Source organism: Endocarpon pusillum, assembly GCF_000464535.1.
Source record: "Endocarpon pusillum Z07020 unplaced genomic scaffold scaffold4993, whole genome shotgun sequence".
NCBI lineage: Eukaryota > Fungi > Ascomycota > Eurotiomycetes > Verrucariales > Verrucariaceae > Endocarpon > Endocarpon pusillum.
In genome coordinates, this window is record NW_006916474.1 from 15,282 (window position 1) to 36,521 (window position 21,240).

At 49.9% G+C, this 21,240-nt stretch overlaps 7 protein-coding genes across 7 annotated transcripts; 2 read left to right on the forward strand and 5 right to left on the reverse strand.

The window, feature by feature from the left end:
- Positions 1-1,586: 1,586 nt before the first annotated feature.
- EPUS_00245 (uncharacterized protein) lies at positions 1,587-1,871 on the reverse strand (the record flags this gene model as incomplete). Its single annotated transcript, XM_007805902.1, has 1 exon — positions 1,587-1,871. The coding sequence occupies one exon, from the start codon at positions 1,869-1,871 to the stop codon at positions 1,587-1,589; it is 285 nt and encodes a 94-aa protein (XP_007804093.1).
- Positions 1,872-2,827: 956 nt separating this feature from the next.
- Positions 2,828-3,354, reverse strand: EPUS_00246 (uncharacterized protein; the record flags this gene model as incomplete). Its single annotated transcript, XM_007805903.1, has 2 exons — positions 2,828-3,094; positions 3,223-3,354. 2 exons carry the CDS (start codon positions 3,352-3,354, stop codon positions 2,828-2,830), a joined length of 399 nt encoding a protein of 132 aa, XP_007804094.1.
- Positions 3,355-5,247: 1,893 nt separating this feature from the next.
- Positions 5,248-7,774, reverse strand: EPUS_00247 (uncharacterized protein; the record flags this gene model as incomplete). The annotated part of the gene is made up of 7 exons (XM_007805904.1): positions 5,248-6,698; positions 6,749-6,817; positions 6,865-6,954; positions 7,002-7,266; positions 7,320-7,421; positions 7,482-7,583; positions 7,640-7,774. 7 exons carry the CDS (start codon positions 7,772-7,774, stop codon positions 5,248-5,250), a joined length of 2,214 nt encoding a protein of 737 aa, XP_007804095.1.
- Positions 7,775-9,030: 1,256 nt separating this feature from the next.
- EPUS_00248 (uncharacterized protein) lies at positions 9,031-9,750 on the forward strand (the record flags this gene model as incomplete). Its single annotated transcript, XM_007805905.1, has 1 exon — positions 9,031-9,750. One exon carries the CDS (start codon positions 9,031-9,033, stop codon positions 9,748-9,750), a length of 720 nt encoding a protein of 239 aa, XP_007804096.1.
- Positions 9,751-10,481: 731 nt separating this feature from the next.
- On the reverse strand, positions 10,482-14,686 carry EPUS_00249 (uncharacterized protein; the record flags this gene model as incomplete). Its single annotated transcript, XM_007805906.1, has 2 exons — positions 10,482-10,839; positions 10,914-14,686. 2 exons carry the CDS (start codon positions 14,684-14,686, stop codon positions 10,482-10,484), a joined length of 4,131 nt encoding a protein of 1,376 aa, XP_007804097.1.
- A 945-nt stretch (positions 14,687-15,631) lies between these two features.
- On the reverse strand, positions 15,632-16,477 carry EPUS_00250 (uncharacterized protein; the record flags this gene model as incomplete). The annotated part of the gene is made up of 1 exon (XM_007805907.1): positions 15,632-16,477. The coding sequence occupies one exon, from the start codon at positions 16,475-16,477 to the stop codon at positions 15,632-15,634; it is 846 nt and encodes a 281-aa protein (XP_007804098.1).
- A 795-nt stretch (positions 16,478-17,272) lies between these two features.
- Positions 17,273-19,019, forward strand: EPUS_00251 (uncharacterized protein; the record flags this gene model as incomplete). The annotated part of the gene is made up of 2 exons (XM_007805908.1): positions 17,273-18,200; positions 18,250-19,019. 2 exons carry the CDS (start codon positions 17,273-17,275, stop codon positions 19,017-19,019), a joined length of 1,698 nt encoding a protein of 565 aa, XP_007804099.1.
- Between the last annotated feature and the right edge of the window lie 2,221 nt (positions 19,020-21,240).

Below are 21,240 nucleotides of genomic sequence, written 5' to 3' on the forward strand. Positions count from 1 at the left end.
CGACTGGGACCACTCAATCCACAACCAAAGCCCAGCACGGCCCAGCAGCATCAGAGACATCAGATATCACACCAGAACGCGCTGCAGAGCTGGCAGACATTGCGAAAGCTGCGCTCTCTCTGCTGGAGAACAAAGACACAAAAGCAAGACCTTGAACTGCCTGCCTTCACCCACGGGCCGGTAGACAAGCACAATATAGCCTTTCAACCCTCTTGCCTCCTACGCCGGATCGATATATGAGATGGACCAACTAGATTGAGAAAAACACCTCATCCAATGCTAAATGAGGGTAATGGTGATACAGCAGGAGCCAAGGCAGTTCACATGAGGTCTCCGGCAGAGCAAGAGCAAGAGGGAGAGGGGAGAGAACAGGTGCCCAACACATTTTTTTCACAACGGAATCCACGACAGGGCACAAGTGGGAGCTAAAAGACAAGGAAGGAAACTGTTTGGCAAATGATGAATCTGTAGTTTCGAGGCAGGGAGCCCCCTGGTGTTGGTGCTTGTGTGGTTACTTGCTTCTGAACCGAAATATTCAAATGGCTCGGATGGAGTCCCGGTATGGAGATGAGTAGTCAGCTACCTACTAAGGCTTGTATCTGATGATGAGCAAGAGTAACAGTACGAGCGTGCTCCTCCGTGTAAGCAGATGGTAACTGAACCCCGTATTCACTACACAGCTTGCATTGAGTGAAGAAGGTGCTTTTCCAACATGAGGATCTGAATCTATCAACCACTGTTTGTCTCGTGGTGGCTACTGTAACGTACTAGTAGGCTCGTTAAGTTACCAAGGAGCAGTATTGCCACAGTAGTCTTCACAGTGTGCCCTACCGGGTATTAAACGTGCTTACGGTATTTACGTAATGATTACCCTCCCCAACCCCAACCCACTTCTTTGATTTTTCATTCTCTCCGTTCTCTCATCCACGAAGTTGCCCTGAGAGATTTCACGGAGCAACTGTGAAGGTCTTGTCCAATGCTTCTTTTTTTCAAAATTCATTTTTCTACAATTTACCTGTCAGATACTTGTCAACTTGGCTCTTCCATCAGAGCTCAGCCATTGGGCGGAGTAAGCCCTTTCATGGACTAAAATCAAACAAAGATCAATAATGGATTCACTGCACGATCAGCGATCAGCGGTTTGAACATGCAATCACTGAAGCTGAAACGGTCAAATGCATGGGTGAATGGGTTTTGACTAGATATTGCACTATCTGAGCGCACAATTCCGCCGCAGTCCCAACTGTACTCCTGAATCTGTTCCTCGCTCCATCTCCGCTCTCTGGTGCCGGCTGACCACGTTCTCCCGGGTAGAGATGAGTTTCGAGATGCTATTCTTCTGCGTGCTGGATGGTCCAGTCCCCATGTAGTGATGGTTTAGCAGAGAGCCTGCGACAAGGTTTTGTGCATAGCGGAGACTCCGGCCAGCATTTCGATGGTTGAATTTCTGATTCATGTCTTCGAGGTGGCTAATGGAAATTTTCTGGATGCCGGTGTCCTCGCATTTGGACTCGCATCGGAAATAGTGGTAAGAAGTTGGGCTGGAAGTTGTGCGGGTCTTTCGCCCACTCAAGCTGGATGATGACTCAACTTGCGATGAACATTGACAAATGGACACTATTCTCTTCGATGTGGCTGACGTTGATGATGAGCTGGTAGTAGCCGACTTCTCCCATCAGCTGAGGTGGAGTCGGTGGGGTTGGGGTGGGGATCTCGCACCCACTAACAGATCGATGGCGCCTTCTCAGGATTCCCTTATCGTTCGAGACGGAGATCCTGTACTTGCCTTGAACATCGCTCTCATCATTGACATTGACTCTGGTAGCATCAATGTCATCGTCATCCATCACTACCGCCATCACCATCGCCATCGTCATTCATATCTCTATCACCATCCTCGTCCTTCCAACATTAATTGGCCGGCTCTTCCGTGATGTCGTTAGCAGTCTGACTCCTGCACTGAAGCAACATGTTCATATTTGAGGAAGAAGATCAAGGCCGTTCGATAGCCTGAAACTACAGGTTTGGCCTGATTTCCGAGGTGGAACGTCTGATTCCAGCGGCTCGTCAAAGGATCTTTAGCAGCCCGATCCGACATCTTGGTTGTGGTCGATCTGTGAGAGACACAGATGATGTCAAGGGGTTGAATCTTCTGATGCGCCTCATAAAGAGGTCAACAACGTTCTGCAGCTCTGCCAGGATGCGTTCAGTGATCCTTGGTCGTACCATGGCAGGATCTTCAGCTGCGTTATCGGGCAGCCTACGAAAAGTGACTACAGATACAATGTAGCCAAATGTGGACAGCCTCTAAAGACCTTCGAGCGGCAGATTGTCTCGCCGGGAACTGATTCTGGTTCCTCGAGTTGGCGTCACAAATGGGCCAGCTCCATCAGCCGAGGGCTGGTTAGGGCACCATCTCGGCGATGATCATTGTTCTTGTGCAGTTGCAGAGCTCGTCGTGGTTTGCTCGACCGCGCTCTTTATAGAAAGCATTGGTGGATCTGGCATCAAACCATCAGGAAGGTGCCATGAGAACTTGAATCATGATGTGTTGGTGAAAGACAGGCGCAGATTGAGGTGTCTTGGCATCAGATCTCCATGCTTGAGGCATCCCACCCCCCTTCCCTTCCCTTCGAGCCCTCCCCAACCTCTGCAGGCAACACCCTCGCCGCTCTGTCATTCATTCTCCAAAACTCAGCTACAACAGCCCCTACCTTGGTCAACTGGCAGAAGCAGCTACCTAGAATTACTCTAGTGACTGCACCTCAAGCTTACGCTGACAATCTAATCCCCGTCCTCACCTAGAGCGGCTGAAGTACCACCGCCATTACCGAGGTGGGGGGATTGCGGAAAGACTCGCCAGCGCCCTGGCCTGAAACAGGTTCAGTGTAGAATCGGGCACAGAGACGTCAGAGCCGGGTATGATCGCTGGACGTGCAGTGGTTGGGGGATCGCGGAACACATCCGCCAGCGCCATAGACTGAAACAGGTTCAGTGTAGAATCAGGCACAGAGACGTCGGAGCCGGGTACAGTTGCTGGACGTGCGGTGGTTGAGGGATCGTGGAACATTCCATTCCGACCATCACATCGGGGCTACCCGAGGAAGAGGTGGTGACCAAACCAGCCGGCAGCGATGACCCCGAAGACCTCCGAGGAAATCACTGTGTGAGGAATTGCCATGAATATAAGGAAATGCACGCATCGGCATCCATACCACTCACCTGTGGTTTAGGTGTGGTAGTCGTGTCCACACCGCCATAGGACGATGCATGACCAAAGGTGTGGTGGTCATGGTCCTTGAGCGCCCACGCTATCTCTCTACCAGCGTTCAAGAACCTTTCAAGGCTTACCATAGCCTTTCAGGTCGTGGTGACGAAATTAGGCATTCCGCCCTTTTATTAAGACGACTTCGAGCATGTGCTCATTGTGTCAACAGACGAGCACTCAGTCTGGGAGTAAGGAAGAACAAAGGAGATAGTCTCCTGTACGAATCATCCACTCCCGGAAGCTTGTTTGCAGCATAATCATCGGCTCTCTTTGATTGGAGTGTGATTAGCTATGCTAGTAGCCTGTGATTGAAACTCCCCGTCATGCTTGATCATGACCGTATCCTGCGATACGTATGGAAGGTCGAGACCCTTTCGCAACCTCAATAACACCCAGGGGCAGATCACCTCCTAATACAGCCTGAGCGTCAGGGACCTCCGGACCCAGCGATAGCCATGATGATGGGCGATGTCCAGCGGTAAATCACCATCAAATACAGCTTGGGCGGCTGGGACTCAGTGACGGCCATGAAGGGACCCGTTATGAAACCGACCAGAGGCCGGGTATGAAATCGACCAGAAGGCCGGGTGTGAAATCGACCAGAGGCCGGGTATGAAATGTGAAATCGACCAGAGGCCGGATCGACCAGAGGCCGGACACATGTTGGGGAGCTGTGATTAGGGGCTCCCCAGAGCTGGAGAGAAAAGGACTTTGGTGAAGATGCGGGTCTCTCGCCCGCCCCTCAATTGTGCATAGCATGATGCCTATGCACACCTCACAAGCGCGAATGCGGTAACCAGGGAGATCTGTCTATAGCACTATGGTCAGAATCTGCAAGAGAATAAGAAGACCAATGGTTGACTTACATCAGCACACAGCGCATCTTCGCCGGCCCCATCTTATCAAAACCGACGAAGGCGATGATCCCCATATCGACACCAGGAGATAGTATCTGCTATGATAGCAGTTGGCAAGGTGTATTGCCCACCAAGGTCGACCTCCTTGCGGAGAATATCTACGCACTGGATGCGACCATACGTTGAGAGCGCTTCACGGATCTTGTCCTCGCCAACGTCCAAAGGCAAATCCCCAGCTGAAGACAGCTTGTGATTGAGGCACCCCGCAGGGCTCTTATACCCCGTCAGTTGGGAAATCCCCATCCTAATGACCGTGAGGGCCCCCTTTCCGGGGTGTTGTCGAGGTAGCACTTTCGTGCCTGCTTCATAGCAAACCTGGTGTGCATTGTCACGCCCCTGAGCTTTATCCTCTTTGCGCACAGCAGGCTTTCTTCAATCTCCGCAGCTCAGCCCGCCATTCTCCTCGTCTGGTAAACCTGACTCCACAGCAATGTGGGTTGGTGCAGCTTACGCTGCTGAGGACGCAGACCAGGCAATAATTCATAGCCTGACACCACAGCATTTTGTGGGTCGACGTAGCCCGAAGCTACTGGTTAGATCAGGCGGAATAAAAGTGGCCGTTCTTGACTCCACAGCCTTCTGTGGGTCTAGCTTGGACGCAAACACGGTGAACCTGTCGAGACCGTCTGAATCGAGCGAGTTGTGTGGAGAGCCGAGGGACTTGTAGGCCGCAAAGACCTGTATCGGCAGGATGGGAAAGCCAACGTTGCATATCAGATTGGTCGGCATTCTTCGCTGAGTGTTTTATCTTCGACGGCTTGTCGGGTCCAGGGAAGTTCTCTTCATGACCAGGGTCTAGGCCAGTATCAGTGGTGTAAGGTCAATGTACCCATTGGGAAGGAAGGGCGAATGCTCCATGATGACAGCAGAGGTGCGAAACTTCCGAACGAGACGGCCCTGCCTTGAATGGCTGTGAGGAAGATCTGAAATATTTATCCGGAAAGGGAGATAGTTGATGTGAAGGGATTCGTCTTCTTTCTTCGAATGCCATATGCGATACATCTTATGGGCGGCTCAATACTCCGGCTTCACATCGACATACGACATACGGTGCTCTTGCAGCTATTCTTGATCCAAACTCTCAGGGTCGTTTGGATAATAATCTGCGATGTTGAAATCGACAATCCTAGGGTGAATGCCAAGCAACGAACCGAGGTCCATGTCGACCAAGCTTTGCACGTCTTCGGACGAATCTGATTGACAATCTACCAGGAGCGCAAAGTCGGGTAGCTCTTCAGCAGACACGGCAGACTCAGATGATCCATATGTCGTGGAAGCTGGCGGATAGCGACTATCTTTAGTAACATCAGAGCGATACATTGTCGCCTGCGGCTTGCCCTTCGACCTCTGTCCGGTAGACGCCCTTATGGACCTTGTTCGACCATTCTCTGTGCAGAGCTCAACCGGGTTCGCTCCGATATGGTGGCTGTCCTGCCGTGACACGCCCATTACTTTTCTGGAATACGGAGGCAACACATAGTTCTCTTCGTATGGCAGCATGTCTAGTCCCAAGCTGTCGAAGAAATCCATATCTGCATCTGATAGTGCCGGCGTCTTTCGTGGCGGTGAACAGTGGGGCTGCGTATTTGTCGCACTCGCTTGGGTCTGAGCCTCTGATCCAGTCACACGCAAGCCGGAAGTCAGATCCTGGGGCTGCGGCACCTCTTCGGGAGCAGTATTGACTTGTGTTTGTACCAGGTCCTCATTCGTGTCGAGTTCGGAAAGGCTAGAAGCTTCGACGTCGCATCTGTCGCAATTCACAACTGCTTGTGCATTAGCAACCTTGCTCAAGCTGCTTTCCAGATCTGTTCCAGCTTCTTGGCCATCATCATCACTCTCGTCCTGATCAAGCAAGGCTCTCATATTTTCTTCCTTTTCGATCTTTGCATCTCCCTGCAACTCGCGACCAGCAGCACGCCGCATGTGGCCACCATAGATGAACGTGGCAGCTGCTAGAGCTCTGTCTTCTTTGACTGTTAAGTCGTCAAGGTGACGGGTGGTGTTTGCTTTGATCCATGTAGCATTGTTCTTCATCTCCGCTTCGAGTTTCCGGTCCCATTCACGGTCATGCTGGGCCTTTTTCCAGCAAATACACCTTCCACGATTTCTGAAACGTTCTTTCCGCTGAGTCAAAGCATTGCTGAACTTCTTGCTCTTCCAAACGTTATCATCCGCGTTGAAACGCATCCTTTGGATGAAATCCTCAACATCGATATTTCGGTTCTGACGTTCCCAGGTTTCCAAGAGCCAGCCTTCGACCTTCTTGGAGATTGTGACGGGAAGGTTGTCGAAAGCTTTCAATGGTCTGTTGTTGATCACATCGATAACGACTCGACGAAGACCATTATCATTGTAGGTGAGGAGCGAAGGGTTGGAGCTGTTCCATCCACTTCTGGGAATTTTGTATACAAAGAGAATATCAGGCCGATCGGCTCGTTCTGGCCCCCATGTGCGCTGACTTTCCAGGTATGCAGTGAAATCGTTGGCATCTTTGCCAGAAGCTCGCTTGTGCTCTGGTATTCATTAGTGGCGGATGTTTCCACAAGATCTGGGAGTGCCTCACCATAATTGGCAGGGTCAATCGATGCAGAAGGTAGGCGACTGACATAGTCAGGATGCGTGATCGCTGGTCCTAAGTCCGGTCAGCTGAGGCGCAGAGTCTATGGAGGCGGTACGTACTCCATTCTTCTCTAATGCGGACCTCCAGGCCAACATCAGAGATGTTCCGAATCTCGTTCTTAACAATTCTGGAATTCACTTTGGAAGGGTCTGGAAGTGGTTAGTATTAATGCCCGAACAGACAGTCAGCCACGAACTTCTCGTTTGGGCGGATCCAGGTGCCGCTGTAGTGCTTGCGCATTCTATAATTTCCATGTCAGGATTATCTCTTTTGCCTTCCGAGCTGATACCCCTACCCTCTTCAGAAGCGAGGGTAGTTGCATCTTCTGCCAGGTCATCGTTTCCATCATCTTCTGCGGTGATCCCTACAGCAGTTTTTGAAGCCAACTCTGCTGAGCCAACAAGTTCATGTTCATGCGTGTACTTGTACCTCTTTGCAGAAGGAAGCAACAGTTCTTGCTCCTGTTGAGCAATGTTAGCTACTGATGACGAGTTGCGGTAACAAAATGACCTACATCTCCGATGGAAGATCGACCGTGCTTTGTTCCTGCGAGCAGCGGTACATTTTCATGGTAATCTTTTCGTTTCTTCTTATTCGCATGAAGCCCATCCTGTTCCTGGTTGAAGTTATCAGTTTGTCACGCTCACAGCAAGGTATAACTGTGAAAGGGACTTACGACTTCATCGGAAGATCGATGACGCTTTGTTCTGGCAGAGACGTCTTCATTATCATGTTGCTGCTGTTGTCTCTTCTTGTTAGGCATAGTCTGGTCCTCTTCCTGCTTGCCATGGCCAGCTCTCAGTATGTTGGTCTTTTTGAGTAAAGGTAACTTACATCGTCTGTGGAAGATCGACGGCGCTTCTTGGAAGACGCGTCAGATAGAAGGGTATCAAAGTATGTATTCTTTGGCATCAAAGAGTCGATGAGCTCTTTGTCATCAAAGTATACACCAGGAGTTGGGGGTGACATTGCTCCGATGCTGGCCATTCAAGCTGTGCACGATGGGGATGAAAAGGTGAGATGGTTGACAAATCTTGAGCTGTCTTTGGAAGGACCGCTTATTGAAAGAAATATCTTCTCAAGCACAAAGCATACAATATGCTAGGCTGTGAAGTCAAGTTCGTGGTGAGCAGGCTGAAGATAAGCACAAGGTGGTGGACCAAAAGTTTGACGCGGTCAAAAATTTGGGGTACAGGTCTAAATATATTTGGATCTGCTTGTGCGGTGCCAAGCTAGGTTGTCAGAGTATGCTATATGCTTTGGGTAATTTTGCTGTGGAGGGAGGAACCCGGGGGCAGGCCAGCTCCCCTTATACCTTTGGTGCTTCTCTCTTGCCTTGATTACCAGCTGCGATTGGTTCTACAGCAAGCTTATGCTCCAGAGGCTACCCGCAGCTACTCACTTGATTCGCTTTTACAGATATCCTTAAGTGTGCAATGTGCATGGAGAAAACACGTTCGGTCAGATCTGGGTCAGATCGGGTGGAAACGAGGTGCAGGAAAATACACAGCTCAAGCACTCAACCAGAGAGAAAGACCTGCTAACAAAACGACAGCGGATAGCTGCCTCCACCAAGCAGCATATACTTCTATCATAAGCACTCTGGGTGCATGCTTCATCGCCAACGAACTTCCCTGGCTGAAGGATCAAAGGGCTTACTCAAGCAGATAAAGGACAAGAGCAGGCACCGTTGTGATACACTATCCACACCTCATTGATACCACAGTTTTGATCTGCCGAAGCGGCACAGGAATGATTTGACAACAGGCTCAAGATCTGTTGATCTGTTGATCTGTTCGCTGGATAGAATACAGTTATGTAGCACAGAGAATAGGAGTTGCCAAGAGATCTTTTGCTGCACTTGCTGGGACATTGTGACCATAAAAACTCTGAACCAAATTCCTCATGCAGAGCCTGTGAGTTCTCGTTCCTACATCCGTAGTTCAAGACAAAAGGGGTACCCATACCTTTGATTCAAGGCTTCTCGCGGTTGTGAAGTGTTGCAGTGGAAACTTCTACATTCCAAGCAAGATTTGGACATCTCCTTGGTCAATGAAGACCTATGCGCCATTACTTTCTTACTGTATTTGAATCGACCACTTTCCGTATTGACTGATCTCACAATTTGTTTTCCAGCATCCTGTTTTTCATCTCTGTGCTTTGAACGTCCAGTTCGTCTGTTCAGTGGTTTGCTTTCAGTCCAACCACCGTGCTCAAGCATTACCATGCCTGCGTCCAAGCGGAAAAGGGGAGGCCAGAAGGCCACCTCAAAGAGAGCTGCAAAGAACACAGCAAAGCCTGAAACACCTGCAGACCCAGAGCCTGATCTCCAACGCACTCAGCCAAGCACATACACGGTTGAATCCCTGCCAGAGGAGAATGCTGCTGCCGATCCAGCTGCAGAAAGTGCTCCCTCACCACGAATCCTGGCTCCTCTCACACAACTCAAATCCTCCACCCCCAACGCCGATCTCACATCTAGTCCTTCCATCCCTAAATCCCCTACCCCTTCATCGCCAGACGCCAAAACAGCAAGCCAGGGTCCCGGCTCAGCAGCACCCGACCATCCCATCCTCCCACCATCGTCTCCCTCCACATACCAACCCCACTCAGCCTCCCCTTCAGCTCCCCAGCCCCCAACCAGCAATCCCAGCTCCGCCAACCTCCTCCGCACCAAGATCTCCACCCTCCAATCACAGACATCAACCCTGCAAACCCAGCTCTCAAGCACCTACGCCCAGCTCGCCGCCAAGACCACCCCGGCACCCGAATCCGATCCAGCCGCAAAAGCGGAAGCCATACTGAAACGCCACATCCGCCTCCTACACGAATACAACGAGATCAGGGATGTGGGGATGGGGCTTATGGGCTTGATTGCCGATGCGAGGGGCGTCAGGCTGGGTGAGGTTATGGATGGGTTTGGCGTGGGGGCGGATGGCGATTGAGCTGTTCGATTCGATGGGATGGGATGGGATGGGATGGGATGGGATGTCTGGGGAGGAGGACAGGGTTCTTGATTTCGGACTGGAGGGGTCCGTGGTAGAAGAAGAGAGAGCCAGGGCATGGCAGGGAAGAAACATGAAGCACTCACTGCGTTTTTGTTGAAAGAGAATCCCAGAAGAAGCAAAGCAGGCGGTGCTAGTGATTTTGCGCGAGGGATCAACTAATTGATGTTCTGTAGCTCAGGCATCTGAACGTATTGAGCTTGACTACAAATATGCTGAATGCCGGTTTGCAGGATAGAGGGATCGCAACGAGGACGGAAGAAGGCATCATATTGTAACAAAATTCTCGACTGCTACTCGAAACTAAGTACCCAGTAAGAAAGAGCAGAAACCATTGTCATTCGATGAGCGGTGAAGCGAAGATTGTATGAGACACAACCTGTCCATCTACCGTAGTCATACGCAGATGGCACCCTAGAGCACAAATATATATCCAATAAAGAATGAGATAAGAAAATCCCCACGAAGGGCCCGACCAACTCGTTCACATGGTAAATACCATACCCATATTCCAATATCCCATTCTATTGCAGGCCCCTAAGCCGTGTTCGTAAAATACGCCCATCGCAGTGCCCTTCCAACACAGAACTCCTCCACATTCTACCTCTCCACCAGACAGACCAAAAACAGCCAACCCAGCACAACTCCCCGGGAACTCAAAAACCAGATCCTCAATGTTTCTTCTCCAAACTCTGCAGCTGGACCAACTCCCTATATCTTCCTCTAAGCGCCATCAGCTCGGCATGCGTCCCACTCTCCACCACCACTCCCCTATCGATAACATAGATGACATCGGCCTTCTGGATCGTGCTGAGCCGATGCGCCACCGCGATCGTCGTTCTGCCCCTCGCCGCGGCATCCAGGGCGGCCTGGACCACTTTCTCGGACTCGGAGTCGAGAGCACTGGTGGCTTCGTCCAGTAAGAGGATTCTAGGGTCGCGAAGTAGGGCGCGTGCGATGGCGAGACGTTGTTTCTGGCCGCCGGACAGGAGAGCGGCTTTGCTGCCGACTTCGGTTTCGAATCCATCGCTGTTGCAAACAGATTAGCATCCGGTAACCTGATGGATGATGTCGTAATAGAAGGGGGGAAAGGAAAGACTTACGGAAGTGACATTATAAAGTCATAAATATTGGCATCTTTGCAGGCTTGGATGATTTGCTCATCTGGCGTGTCATCCCTGTTTGCACCGAGGAGGATGTTGTCTTTGATGGTGCCTTGATACAAGGTTGGCTCCTGTGATACGAGCGCCAGGAATGATCGGTATTGAGTGAGATTGAGACTCGAGATCTCCCTCCCATCAACATAAACACCTCCTGCCAGAGGGTCATAAAATCTTTCCATCAACGCTATGGTCGTAGACTTGCCACAGCCTGAGGCACCCACTAGTGCAACATATTGTCCGGGTCTGACAGTGATGTTCAAGCCGCGGAGCACCGGCACCTCCGCTCGGGTAGGGTAGCGAAAGTGAACATCACGAAACTCGATAGTGCCATCGACATGGGTGACTTGCTCACCGTCCGTACTCCAGTGGTCGATAGACGGTTTCAGATCCACAAGTGTACGTAGCTCGTTCGCCGCGTTCTTGGCCTTGCTCATGTCGCCCGCAAACGAGAAGATAGTCCCTGCCGACTGTGCTCCGAAGATGATTTCCGAGAAGCAGATGAAGAACTGGAAGAGACTGTATTCTCCACTTCCGATAAGCGTTCCGCCGTACCAGAAACCCAGAGCTGTGCATAGCAGAACAAGAGACTGGGAAGAAGCGTAGAGTAAGGACGACTTCGTGACACTGATTAGAGATTTCTTCCCCTGAAGGGCAAGCTGGGAATGATAGTGATTGTAAACATCCTGCTCTCGGGTCAGGGAAGCCACGGTGCGGATAGCATTTGTATTCTCGCAGGCGTAGGAGGCAGAAGATTCGTAGGCTCTCTTCGAGCGACCTTGGAATCTTGCCAACATCCAGAAACGAAAGAAACCACATCCAAGTAGGACTGGGATCGTTGATATGCATACCAGAGACAATTTCCACCCGATTGCCAGAGAGATGGCACAAGCACTGACCAATGTTGTAATGCAAGTCAAAATTGTGCCCAACGTGGCCCCGGATATAGCGGCCAGGTGTGTGGCTTCTGTCGACAGAAATGCACTCAATTTACCACTAGAATTTTCTTCTTTATCAAAGAACGAGATGTCCTGTCTGAGCATCGCCCGAAAAGCGACGTCTCGAGCTCGACGGATAAGACGCTCAGAGCAAAAAGCGAAGGAAACCCCAAGAATGACCATTGCCAACAGATTGACCAGGCCAAGCATGAGATACATCAAAGCCCAAAAATTAATTTCGCTTCGCAGCCTGTCTCGAAATTCTAAAGGTTGCGTCAGGGCGACAATGCTTTTGGCAAAGAATACGCCCTGCGTTGGTTGCCCACCACCAGAGATGATGGAGAAAAACAAACCGAGACCCATGTAGTACCATTCTTTTCGGTTAAACGAGGCAATGAACCTTATGAGTTCAAGGAGGGAGTAGTGTTTGCCCTTATCAGAACCTCTCTTTTCCAGAACTTGAGACGAGATCGACTTTGACGTATTAGTGCGGCCGAGAGCCAGCTTTTCGTCCTCAGGAGCTACAGATGCTTTCCGTGAAGTGTGGATCCTCGTCAATTCTTCTTCTATCAATGCTGCCTTTTCGTCGTCTTCTGCATCCTGCTGGTTCCTGTCGCCAATTTTCTGGGCATTGACAAGGTTGTAGTAGGCACTCTCCCGCTCCAATAGATCGTCGTGGGTGCCTTGCTCAATTATACGTCCTTCTGACATGACCACAATATTGTCAGCAGTCTTTATGGTTGATAGCCGATGGGCAACAACGATCGTGGTTCGGCCCTGTGAAGCAGCATCAAGAGCAGCTTGAACAACGCCTTCAGATTTAGTGTCGAGGGCGGACGTCGCCTCGTCGAGAAGCAGTATTTTGGGATCGCTAACAATAGCCCGAGCAATGGCAATTCTTTGCTTCTGACCACCAGAGAGCAAGAACCCTCGTTCACCCACATTGGTTTCGTATCCTTCTGGAAGATTTGTTATGAAGTCATGAGCATTCGCCTGTTTTGCAGCATTCAGGATACGCTCTGCTTGTTGCTCCCTAGATTCGTTCTCGAAACGCGAGCCTATAAGGCCATGGCCAATGTTGTCACGAATTGTTGTGCTGAAGAGCACCGGCTCTTGTTGAACCAAAGAAATTTGTTGCCGCAGCCATCGGAGATTGAGATTTTCGATGTTGACTCCATCCAGATAAACACCACCTCCTACAGGATCGTAAAATCTTTCCACTAGTGATACAATTGTTGATTTTCCACTGCCCGACGCCCCAACCAGCGCTGTAGTCTTTCCTCCAGGAATCAAGAGATTCACGTTGGACATAACCACAACCTCGGGACGAGACGGGTAGATGAGTTTCACATCCCTCAACTCGACGCTGCCTTCCACGCTGTCCAGTATTTCGCCAGTTTCTGAGCTAGGATCGAGAGGTGAACGACGATCGATGGTGCTATAAATCTTTGCTCCAGCAGAGATTCCAGATGTGAATGCCTGTCCATTGGGTGCGATATTTCCTAGACTGAACGCACCAATGATGATGGCGAGGACAATTATTAGGATGGCGGCCAGATCAACCTCACCACTCACCAAGAATCGACTACCTTGCCAGAACGCCAACCCGTAGTTCCAATAAAGGAAGAGAAACATAAAACCTATCATCACTCCCAACGCACCCTTGACTCTCCATCCCCATTTTTGGGCTTCGATGAGATGTTTATCATATTTTAGTGCGAGCTTGTCCTGTGTGCCGAAAGCTGTGGCGTTCCGAATGGAGCCAAGTACTTCCTCGGCCACACTACCGCCAAGAGCGTAGGATGCCAGTGATTTCCGTCCCCAGGCAATTAAAAATTTTGAGCCGATGCCCATGGTTAGTGTGATTGCGACCACAGTACTGGCACATATTAGGGTGAGCTTCCAGCTCTGTATAAATCCAATCACAAAGGCTGTGACAAAAGTTGAAACACCAGCGATGGTAAGTGATATTTTCTCGGAAATGGCGTCTTGAACTAGATTGGTATCGGCGGTGATACGAGTGGTTACCTCACCTGCTCCTAGCTTATCAAAGAAAGCGATATTTTGCCGTAGAATAGCTTTGAGATATTCTTCTCGTAGTTTCGCAGTAACGTGTTCACCAACGTATATTGAGCCGACCGTGCCAATATATGTGGTGAAGAACTCGCCAATGGCCAGGTAGACAAAATACAAAACATATTCGACCAATGTAGAATCAAACTCTTCCCTGGACATGGTGCCCAAAAAGATCTGTTGGAATACACCAGACAGATTGCCAAATACGACAGTCATCAGCGGTAGAGCGGCACCGGCTGCAATAGAACACAAGGCTGCAACATAAAAGATGATGATATCCCACATGGACGCATATCTGAAGAGCGTTATGAAAGACACCTTAACATCTGGAGTGTCCAGCTGTCTTTTCAAGATCGCTCGTTCATGTTCAGGAAGGTGGGCGAAAGCGGCATCTCCTTCAAGAGCATCACGAATTTTGACTATCTTGGAGTCCAGCTTTTTTACGTGGTCATCCTCGGATACTGATTGCGACGAGGAGGAGGAAGATGTGTGGCCTTGCTCTTTTCCCGACTCTGCCCTAGCAATCTCGGTCATCCCTGCCCGTTCCGCAGCCCTTAATTGATCCTCTTCAATGTTCTCCTCGACTGCCCGTGTGCCCGCAGGCAGATCGGCACCCACTGCGTTGTTCATCTCGACACTGGGGAGATCCTCTTTGGGATATAGGGTTGGCGGCGAGAAGGATTCCAAGAGACTATATCTCATGAAAATCTCAAGCTCTGACAGCAAAAAACTTTAGAGCCCGAGGGGCGGCGCAAAAACTCTTGATATGCGCCGCAAATAGTGATGACGCAGATGCACAAAAGGGAGAAGGATTCAATGCTATGCACAGACGTCCAGAACGAAACCTGAAAAAACAACTTTTTAAGACACAGAGATGAACAACAATAAGAAACACAAAATAAAAGAGACCGGGAGGCGCCAGGCAACTGCATCTGGGACAAATGCTACTGCTCTATCCGACTGACCAGCTATTCACCGTACTGTGCATTCGAGACGGAAGCTGTGGATCCGAACGCGCAACAACAGGCCAAAGATGGTAAGGCTTTGCCGGGCCTCGGTTTACGACATACCGGATCCACTCAGAGATTTTGCGCGAGTGCAACCAAAGAGTCATTATGACTCTTCGGGAAAAGAATACGAAATATTCATATCACCGCGAAAAGACATCCCTACTGAACACAGTCATTTGCAGGGATCATCATTCTAAGCTGAACGTTTGACATTGGTGCCTAGATGAGCCATGTCCGATATGTCACCCTCTCCCGTACGGCGGAGGACGCAGTATCTGCACAATTTTTGTGCATCCCAGAATAAATAAATGAGTAAACTCATCCAAAGCTGCTGCTTCGTGCGGTTAAAGCCACGTGCCAACACCCCACTAAATTATCATCTTGTCATGAAGCGCGGCGACGACGCGTGCAATGGTCTTGGCAACAATCTCCATATGGCTGGGTTCTAGCAACCCTTCTCGATAGCTTGCTGATCAAGCATCAACCTGTTTCGAGAAGGGTACCAATCGAAAGGTTCCTAAAGCCTTAGCCTGTTTTTTTGTGAAATGGTGGCAATGTATTAAGCTGCATGGTCACTCGGAGTGCTCTGAGATTCCCTTGCCAGGATGGCGTTGATCATTTGTCACTCAAGGCCAATTCAGATTTTCGACCTTTCCCTACCTGTGTCGTTCTCCCATTTTCCCACTCTGTGTCGAGCATCTAGCTCTCTCCTGCTTCTCTCCAAATCTTTTGCAGCCTCCATCTTAGCCATACCATCGCTCACTTCTAGATCCTTCACGACTTCTCGATAAAGTTCCTCCTTGATACGCCCATAGCTTTTGCTCTGCCCCTTTTGTACCAACTTCATCTCCTCTATGAATGCGAGTGTCTCCTCCGGACCACCAATGCCATCGATGATACCCTCCTTCAGCGCTTCGAGAGCTGGATATCTTCTGCTCTCAAGCACCATATGTCGCAACGTTGACATGGCTGGAAGCTTCACTCGGAATATCGAGGCCATAGGAGATGTCAAAGGTGCCCCAAAATCGAGCTCATTCAAACATAGAAACCCTTTGTGGGGATTCATGATTCTGTAGTCGTGCATCATTGCTGTCATTAAGCCGCCGGCAAAGGCGTGCCCGTTAATAAGTGCAATCGTAGGCATTGGATATGTGAGCAGACGCCACCAGAGAGGGTAGAGACTGTTTCGGAAAAAGGTAGGGTCTTTGACGGCCTTCTCATAATCCAATCCATTCGAATAGAACTTTGTGATGCTAGATGTGGAGACTACAACGCCCTTCGAGAACCTAATTTCAATAATATCAAGGGCAAGGAGGAATGTCGCGTTGAAGGCGGGTGTCAGCCGATTATCTGGTGGAGACGAAAAGCTAAGGACATAGACTTGGGGTGCGGGTTCTACGCAGACAATACTGCCGTTTCCCGATGCTGTGGTGCCAGAGGAAGGAGGCACTTGAAGAACGAATAGTGGCTGAACCGAAGACATCACCGCAATGTAGAAAGGATTGACCTCGCACTGAATCTGTGTACGCCTTAGCTAGGAAATTTGACCATTATTAATCTCTAGAAAGAAGAGCATGTGAAGGTGCTTTGTAGTCTGGCTAACGTTAGCGATTCGAGCTTACCTGGGCCTCGGGCATGAACCCCCCACCTGCGCAACCAAAAAAGGTTCCAAAATGAGGGGCTTAGGAAACAATAATAATGCTTAACCCCCTGCAGTAGCTGTTGAAAGAGTCACTTCTGATGCAAGAATCCAAGGCCGTTCTGCAAGGTAGACCCGCTGTACCCATGAAAGAAGCAGTCAATGGCAGCGGCATCGTGCAGACACGCGTCGCCATGCTCAAGCATTTCTTGACCATACAGACACAATCATGGATATGTCAGATCACTCAATGTGTTGTTCCAGATCCACAATACAAAAGTGAAAGAGATCGTAACGCGTGATCCTTACCGTCATCTATCTCTCGTTGAAGTGGTTGTATTCATGTAGTTGTTGTGGCTTGACTGAAGGTCATGACGTCCCCACGGACCTGTTTCCGTTTGAGCCTTTGGCGTGCGGGTGGTCCCCCTGCACAATCCTTCCTTCTGCATTCCCCAAGTCATGCGCCCAGCTGACCAAGCTGAGGTCGCATCGCATTTTACTATACCTTCAGCCCTGCCTTCTTGAGAGACGAAGTGCTGTCAAACTGGCGACAGCATTATTCACTGTCTAGGTCAGTGCGACCAGACCCTGTCCTTCCTCCTTTCGTCAATTTCCCCTTTCCTACAGGTTCTTGTCACAATGCCAGAAACAGCTTGGGAGAAGACAAAGAAATACTCCGGTACAGCATACTCCAAAGCACTCAAGCCAGGCTTCGATAAAGCCTACCAGGTTGTGGACAAGCTCGGTGCACCCATAAACCGCCTGTCCAACAAGCTCGGCGCCGAAGCCTTCTGGCCAACGTCGCTGGACAAAGAATCCGACAAGGCTGCACGAATCCTACGAAGTTTCTGCAAAGATGGATTTTACGCCAGCGTTGAAGAGGACCAAGCGCGGAAAGTGGCAGCCACCGGGGAGAAGTTGGAGGGTCCACAAGGCAAGCAGCGTGTCCTAAAAAAGATACCCGAGAAGGTCATTCGTGAGGCTAAAGGCCTTGCGATCTTCACTACAATGAGGACCGGTCTTTGGATCAGTGGCGCTGGAGGAAGTGGAGTTCTGATCGCTCGAAACCAGGAGAGTGGCGAGTGGAGCCCCCCAAGTGGCATCATGCTTCATACAGCCGGCTTAGGGTTTCTTGTGGGTGTGGATATTTACGATTGTGTGGTAGTCATAAATACATACAAGGCACTTGAAGCATTCACAAAAGTCAGATGCACCCTGGGTGGTGAAGTGAGCGCTGTGGCAGGCCCTGTTGGACTCGGCGGGTTGCTAGAAACAGAATTGCACAAGAGGCAAGCTCCGGTATGGACGTATCTAAAAAGTCGCGGATTCTACGCCGGGATACAGGTTGATGGGACAATCGTCATTGAACGCACTGATGAGAATGAGATATTTTACGGGGAACGAATACCAGTTGCGGATATCTTGGCTGGAAAAGCTCGGAATCCACCAAGGACTAAATATCGTATGCTACTGGAAACCGTAAGGGCGGCACAGGGCGATAAGGTCGACGACAGTGAACTACCTGCCCCTGGACTAGCGCCAGGGGATATGCAGATCGAAACTGAGAGTAAGTCAGGTGACGAATAGTGCCACCATGAAAAGCTAACCATGAACAGCCAGCAATTTTGGCATTCCAGACGCAGAAGACCCCGACCCGTACGGCGTTAAGGCCTTGCAAGCAGAAGGTCTCGAAATTCGTGAAGCAGGCACAAAGTCCAGGCCTAGCGCAGAGGTATTCGAATTCAAGCCGGCGACCACCAGCCCGATTTATTCAAGCTTTCGTAAGAGTGTGGATGTACGAGAAAGAGCCAACAGCTGGCGAGGGAGCATGACCAGCATTGGCAGCGTAGACCGAGGAACACAAACGGATGAATACGATTCCAGAAGTATCAGCCATAGTCCTGTCAAACGGAACAGCCAGCCACCAAGTCCAATCAGGAAGGAAACAGAGCATGTCCAGGACAGTAGTGACGATGATGACCTTGTTAATGGATCCGATGCATCAGTCCAAGAGCCTGCTCACATCGAGACGGCGGTTCCAGTCGTCGCCCGAGCTCGAATGGTCACAGTCCCAAAACGGTTGCCGCCGTCACTGCCACCGCGGAATCCGAACCGGACATCTCCGTTATCGAAAAGTGAAAATGGTGTAGACGGTTTTGAAAACGTTTCGCTGAGTGGCTCAGAGCAATCAGACATCACGCTTGAGGATAGGAAGAGTGATACAGAAAGCAAAGTCAGTATAGACGGAGCACAGGTATCTCCAGTGGACGAAACACATCATGCTGGTGTGAATCGTGGGTCTGGTGTTGCTGGTGAGGAGGAATTCCACTCCGTCCCGCCATCGCCTGCGAAAGAGCACTTGCAAGGGATACCAGGAGCGTTTTGAACGTCGGGAGTTGATATGCTTGGAGTTCTTATGTATAGGTGAGTGCAAGCCTTGAAGTGATGCGGTTGAAGTGATGCGGGTAAAGTAAAGTCGACTGGGGCTACGAGTAATGCTACATAAGATTAAAAATCTAGCTGGTCAGGGAGTGTAGGGAGCACAAAGCGCGAGCGCATTCTCCTGTTTCTTATTATTTTGGTACCATCTATTGCCCTTCTCGTCGGTACGTCTCTTGAACCTTAGCTCGGTCTTTCCTGCCGCTTGACCTGCAATCACCCCATCGCAAGCTCTTGAAACCGCAATGACAACTCCTTCCATCTCTTGGAGACATGCGATCGAGCATTGCCTACACTGCAGTGAATTCATTTGTCTTCTCTTCACTACTTCTTACCCACTTCATTGTCTTCTCTTCACTACTTCTTTACCCACTGTGGCTTCTCTTCAATACTTCTTTACCTACTTCACATCGCCATCAGCAATCGCCTTAATTCCACATCCACATACTGAGGCCCCTTTTACACAGACATTTAGATCCATTGATACAGTTGTATTCTTCATTACTCCTTCGGCACCATGCATCTGTTGCACCTTGGTTCTGGCCTTCTGCTTGCTATTGCATTGCCAAACCAAGACGGTACCACCGGATCCGAGGTACACGCTCCCTTTTCAAGCATCCTTGAGATTGCTAATCCCATGGAAACCGTTGTGCTGGCGGGCGTCCCGAAGCTCACCCCAAACAATACCTGTGGCGATGCTGGGAATGGGAACAATAACGGTTATACGTGTGACCCCACACTTAGTGGCGGCGGAGCTTGTTGTTCTGAATATGTAAGTCCGACCAACCTATGCTGTCACAAATAGATCACTGGTTGCTCACTAGTACTTATACAGGGCAGTTGCGGTTTGATGTCCCAAACGGAAATCCTGGTCATTGCTCACGTTTGAAGGGAATGGCCCTCTTTACTACGGTACAGGCTGCCAGCCAGGTTTTGTGTAAGAATTTGCACCAGTTGCTGCACTACACTTCATTGATTGTGTACGCAGCAAATGTGACGTTGCCATGGAGCCAGGGCCATCGAATCTTTACCGTGTCCCATCATCGACTAGCTTATCCCAAACGACACCATCTGAACCTGCCACCTTTTCAAACTCTGTCCCATACCCATCTACTCTGGCTCAACCAAAGCCAAAAGAATATAACTGTGGGCTAGCTTTTGGCAACAAAAAGTGTCCCGATGGTCTTTGTTGTTCCGACACTGGTTACTGCGTCAGTGTATCTTCCACAGTCACTGATGCACGGCTCTGACATGGACAGGGCAACACCACCGACTACTGCAAGCTCCCTGACAAATGCCAAAAGTCTTTTGGCTGATGTGATAGCAACATGGTCCCAGTCGGTATAGGCACCTCCCCAGCACCTATGGCTGCATGTGTCGTATCTCGTGGCAAATTCTGCGGTGTCATCCCACGTTTCGAGGATAAGACAACATGCTTTGCGAGTGTTGGCGCGTGCACAAAGCAGGCTGAGGATTGTCCTACTATCGAAGGATCTGATGTTGAAGGCTGCACAAAGTTCGGAAACATTTGCCGATTAGAATCCGCTTTCTGCACAACGTGCGGTAGTAATGTCCACCGACCGTGTCAAAGCAAGTACTTCGAGTACAAGATAGAGTAAGATGGCCAGATGAGAACTAGAGAGCACGAAGGTGGACCTTTTTATGCTGGGGTGCCTTTATTGCTTACCTGACACTGGACGTTCTGATCAGTCACTTGACCCTCGGAATACAAGGCGGTCGTCGTTGAAGGTGCTGAACTCCTTTCCTACGTAACTATTGTTTAAAGAAGCCAGAGGAGTGCAGATAGTAGCTTCATCCTCACGCACTATGTATTTTGATCAACGACTCTATATTGGCTGTTCCTGCAAGTTAAACATAAAGCTACTCCGTACTGTACGCAGTAACCACGAATACGGCGGACCATTATTGGGTTGCCGCCACATCAAAATAAAATCAGTTCTGAAATGCAATGTAGCCATGCAATCACAATGAAACAACTGAATGGCATTTCGGTCACTAAATTACTACCGTAAATTTGTTACTGTAGCTTCTTACAATGAGTAATCTAGTCCATAACATCCTCTTAGGACATATTTTGGGGCGGCACCCTGTAACATGCCCTCTTGAGATATTCTTTTAAACACCCTGGGGCATTCTGTTGGACATCC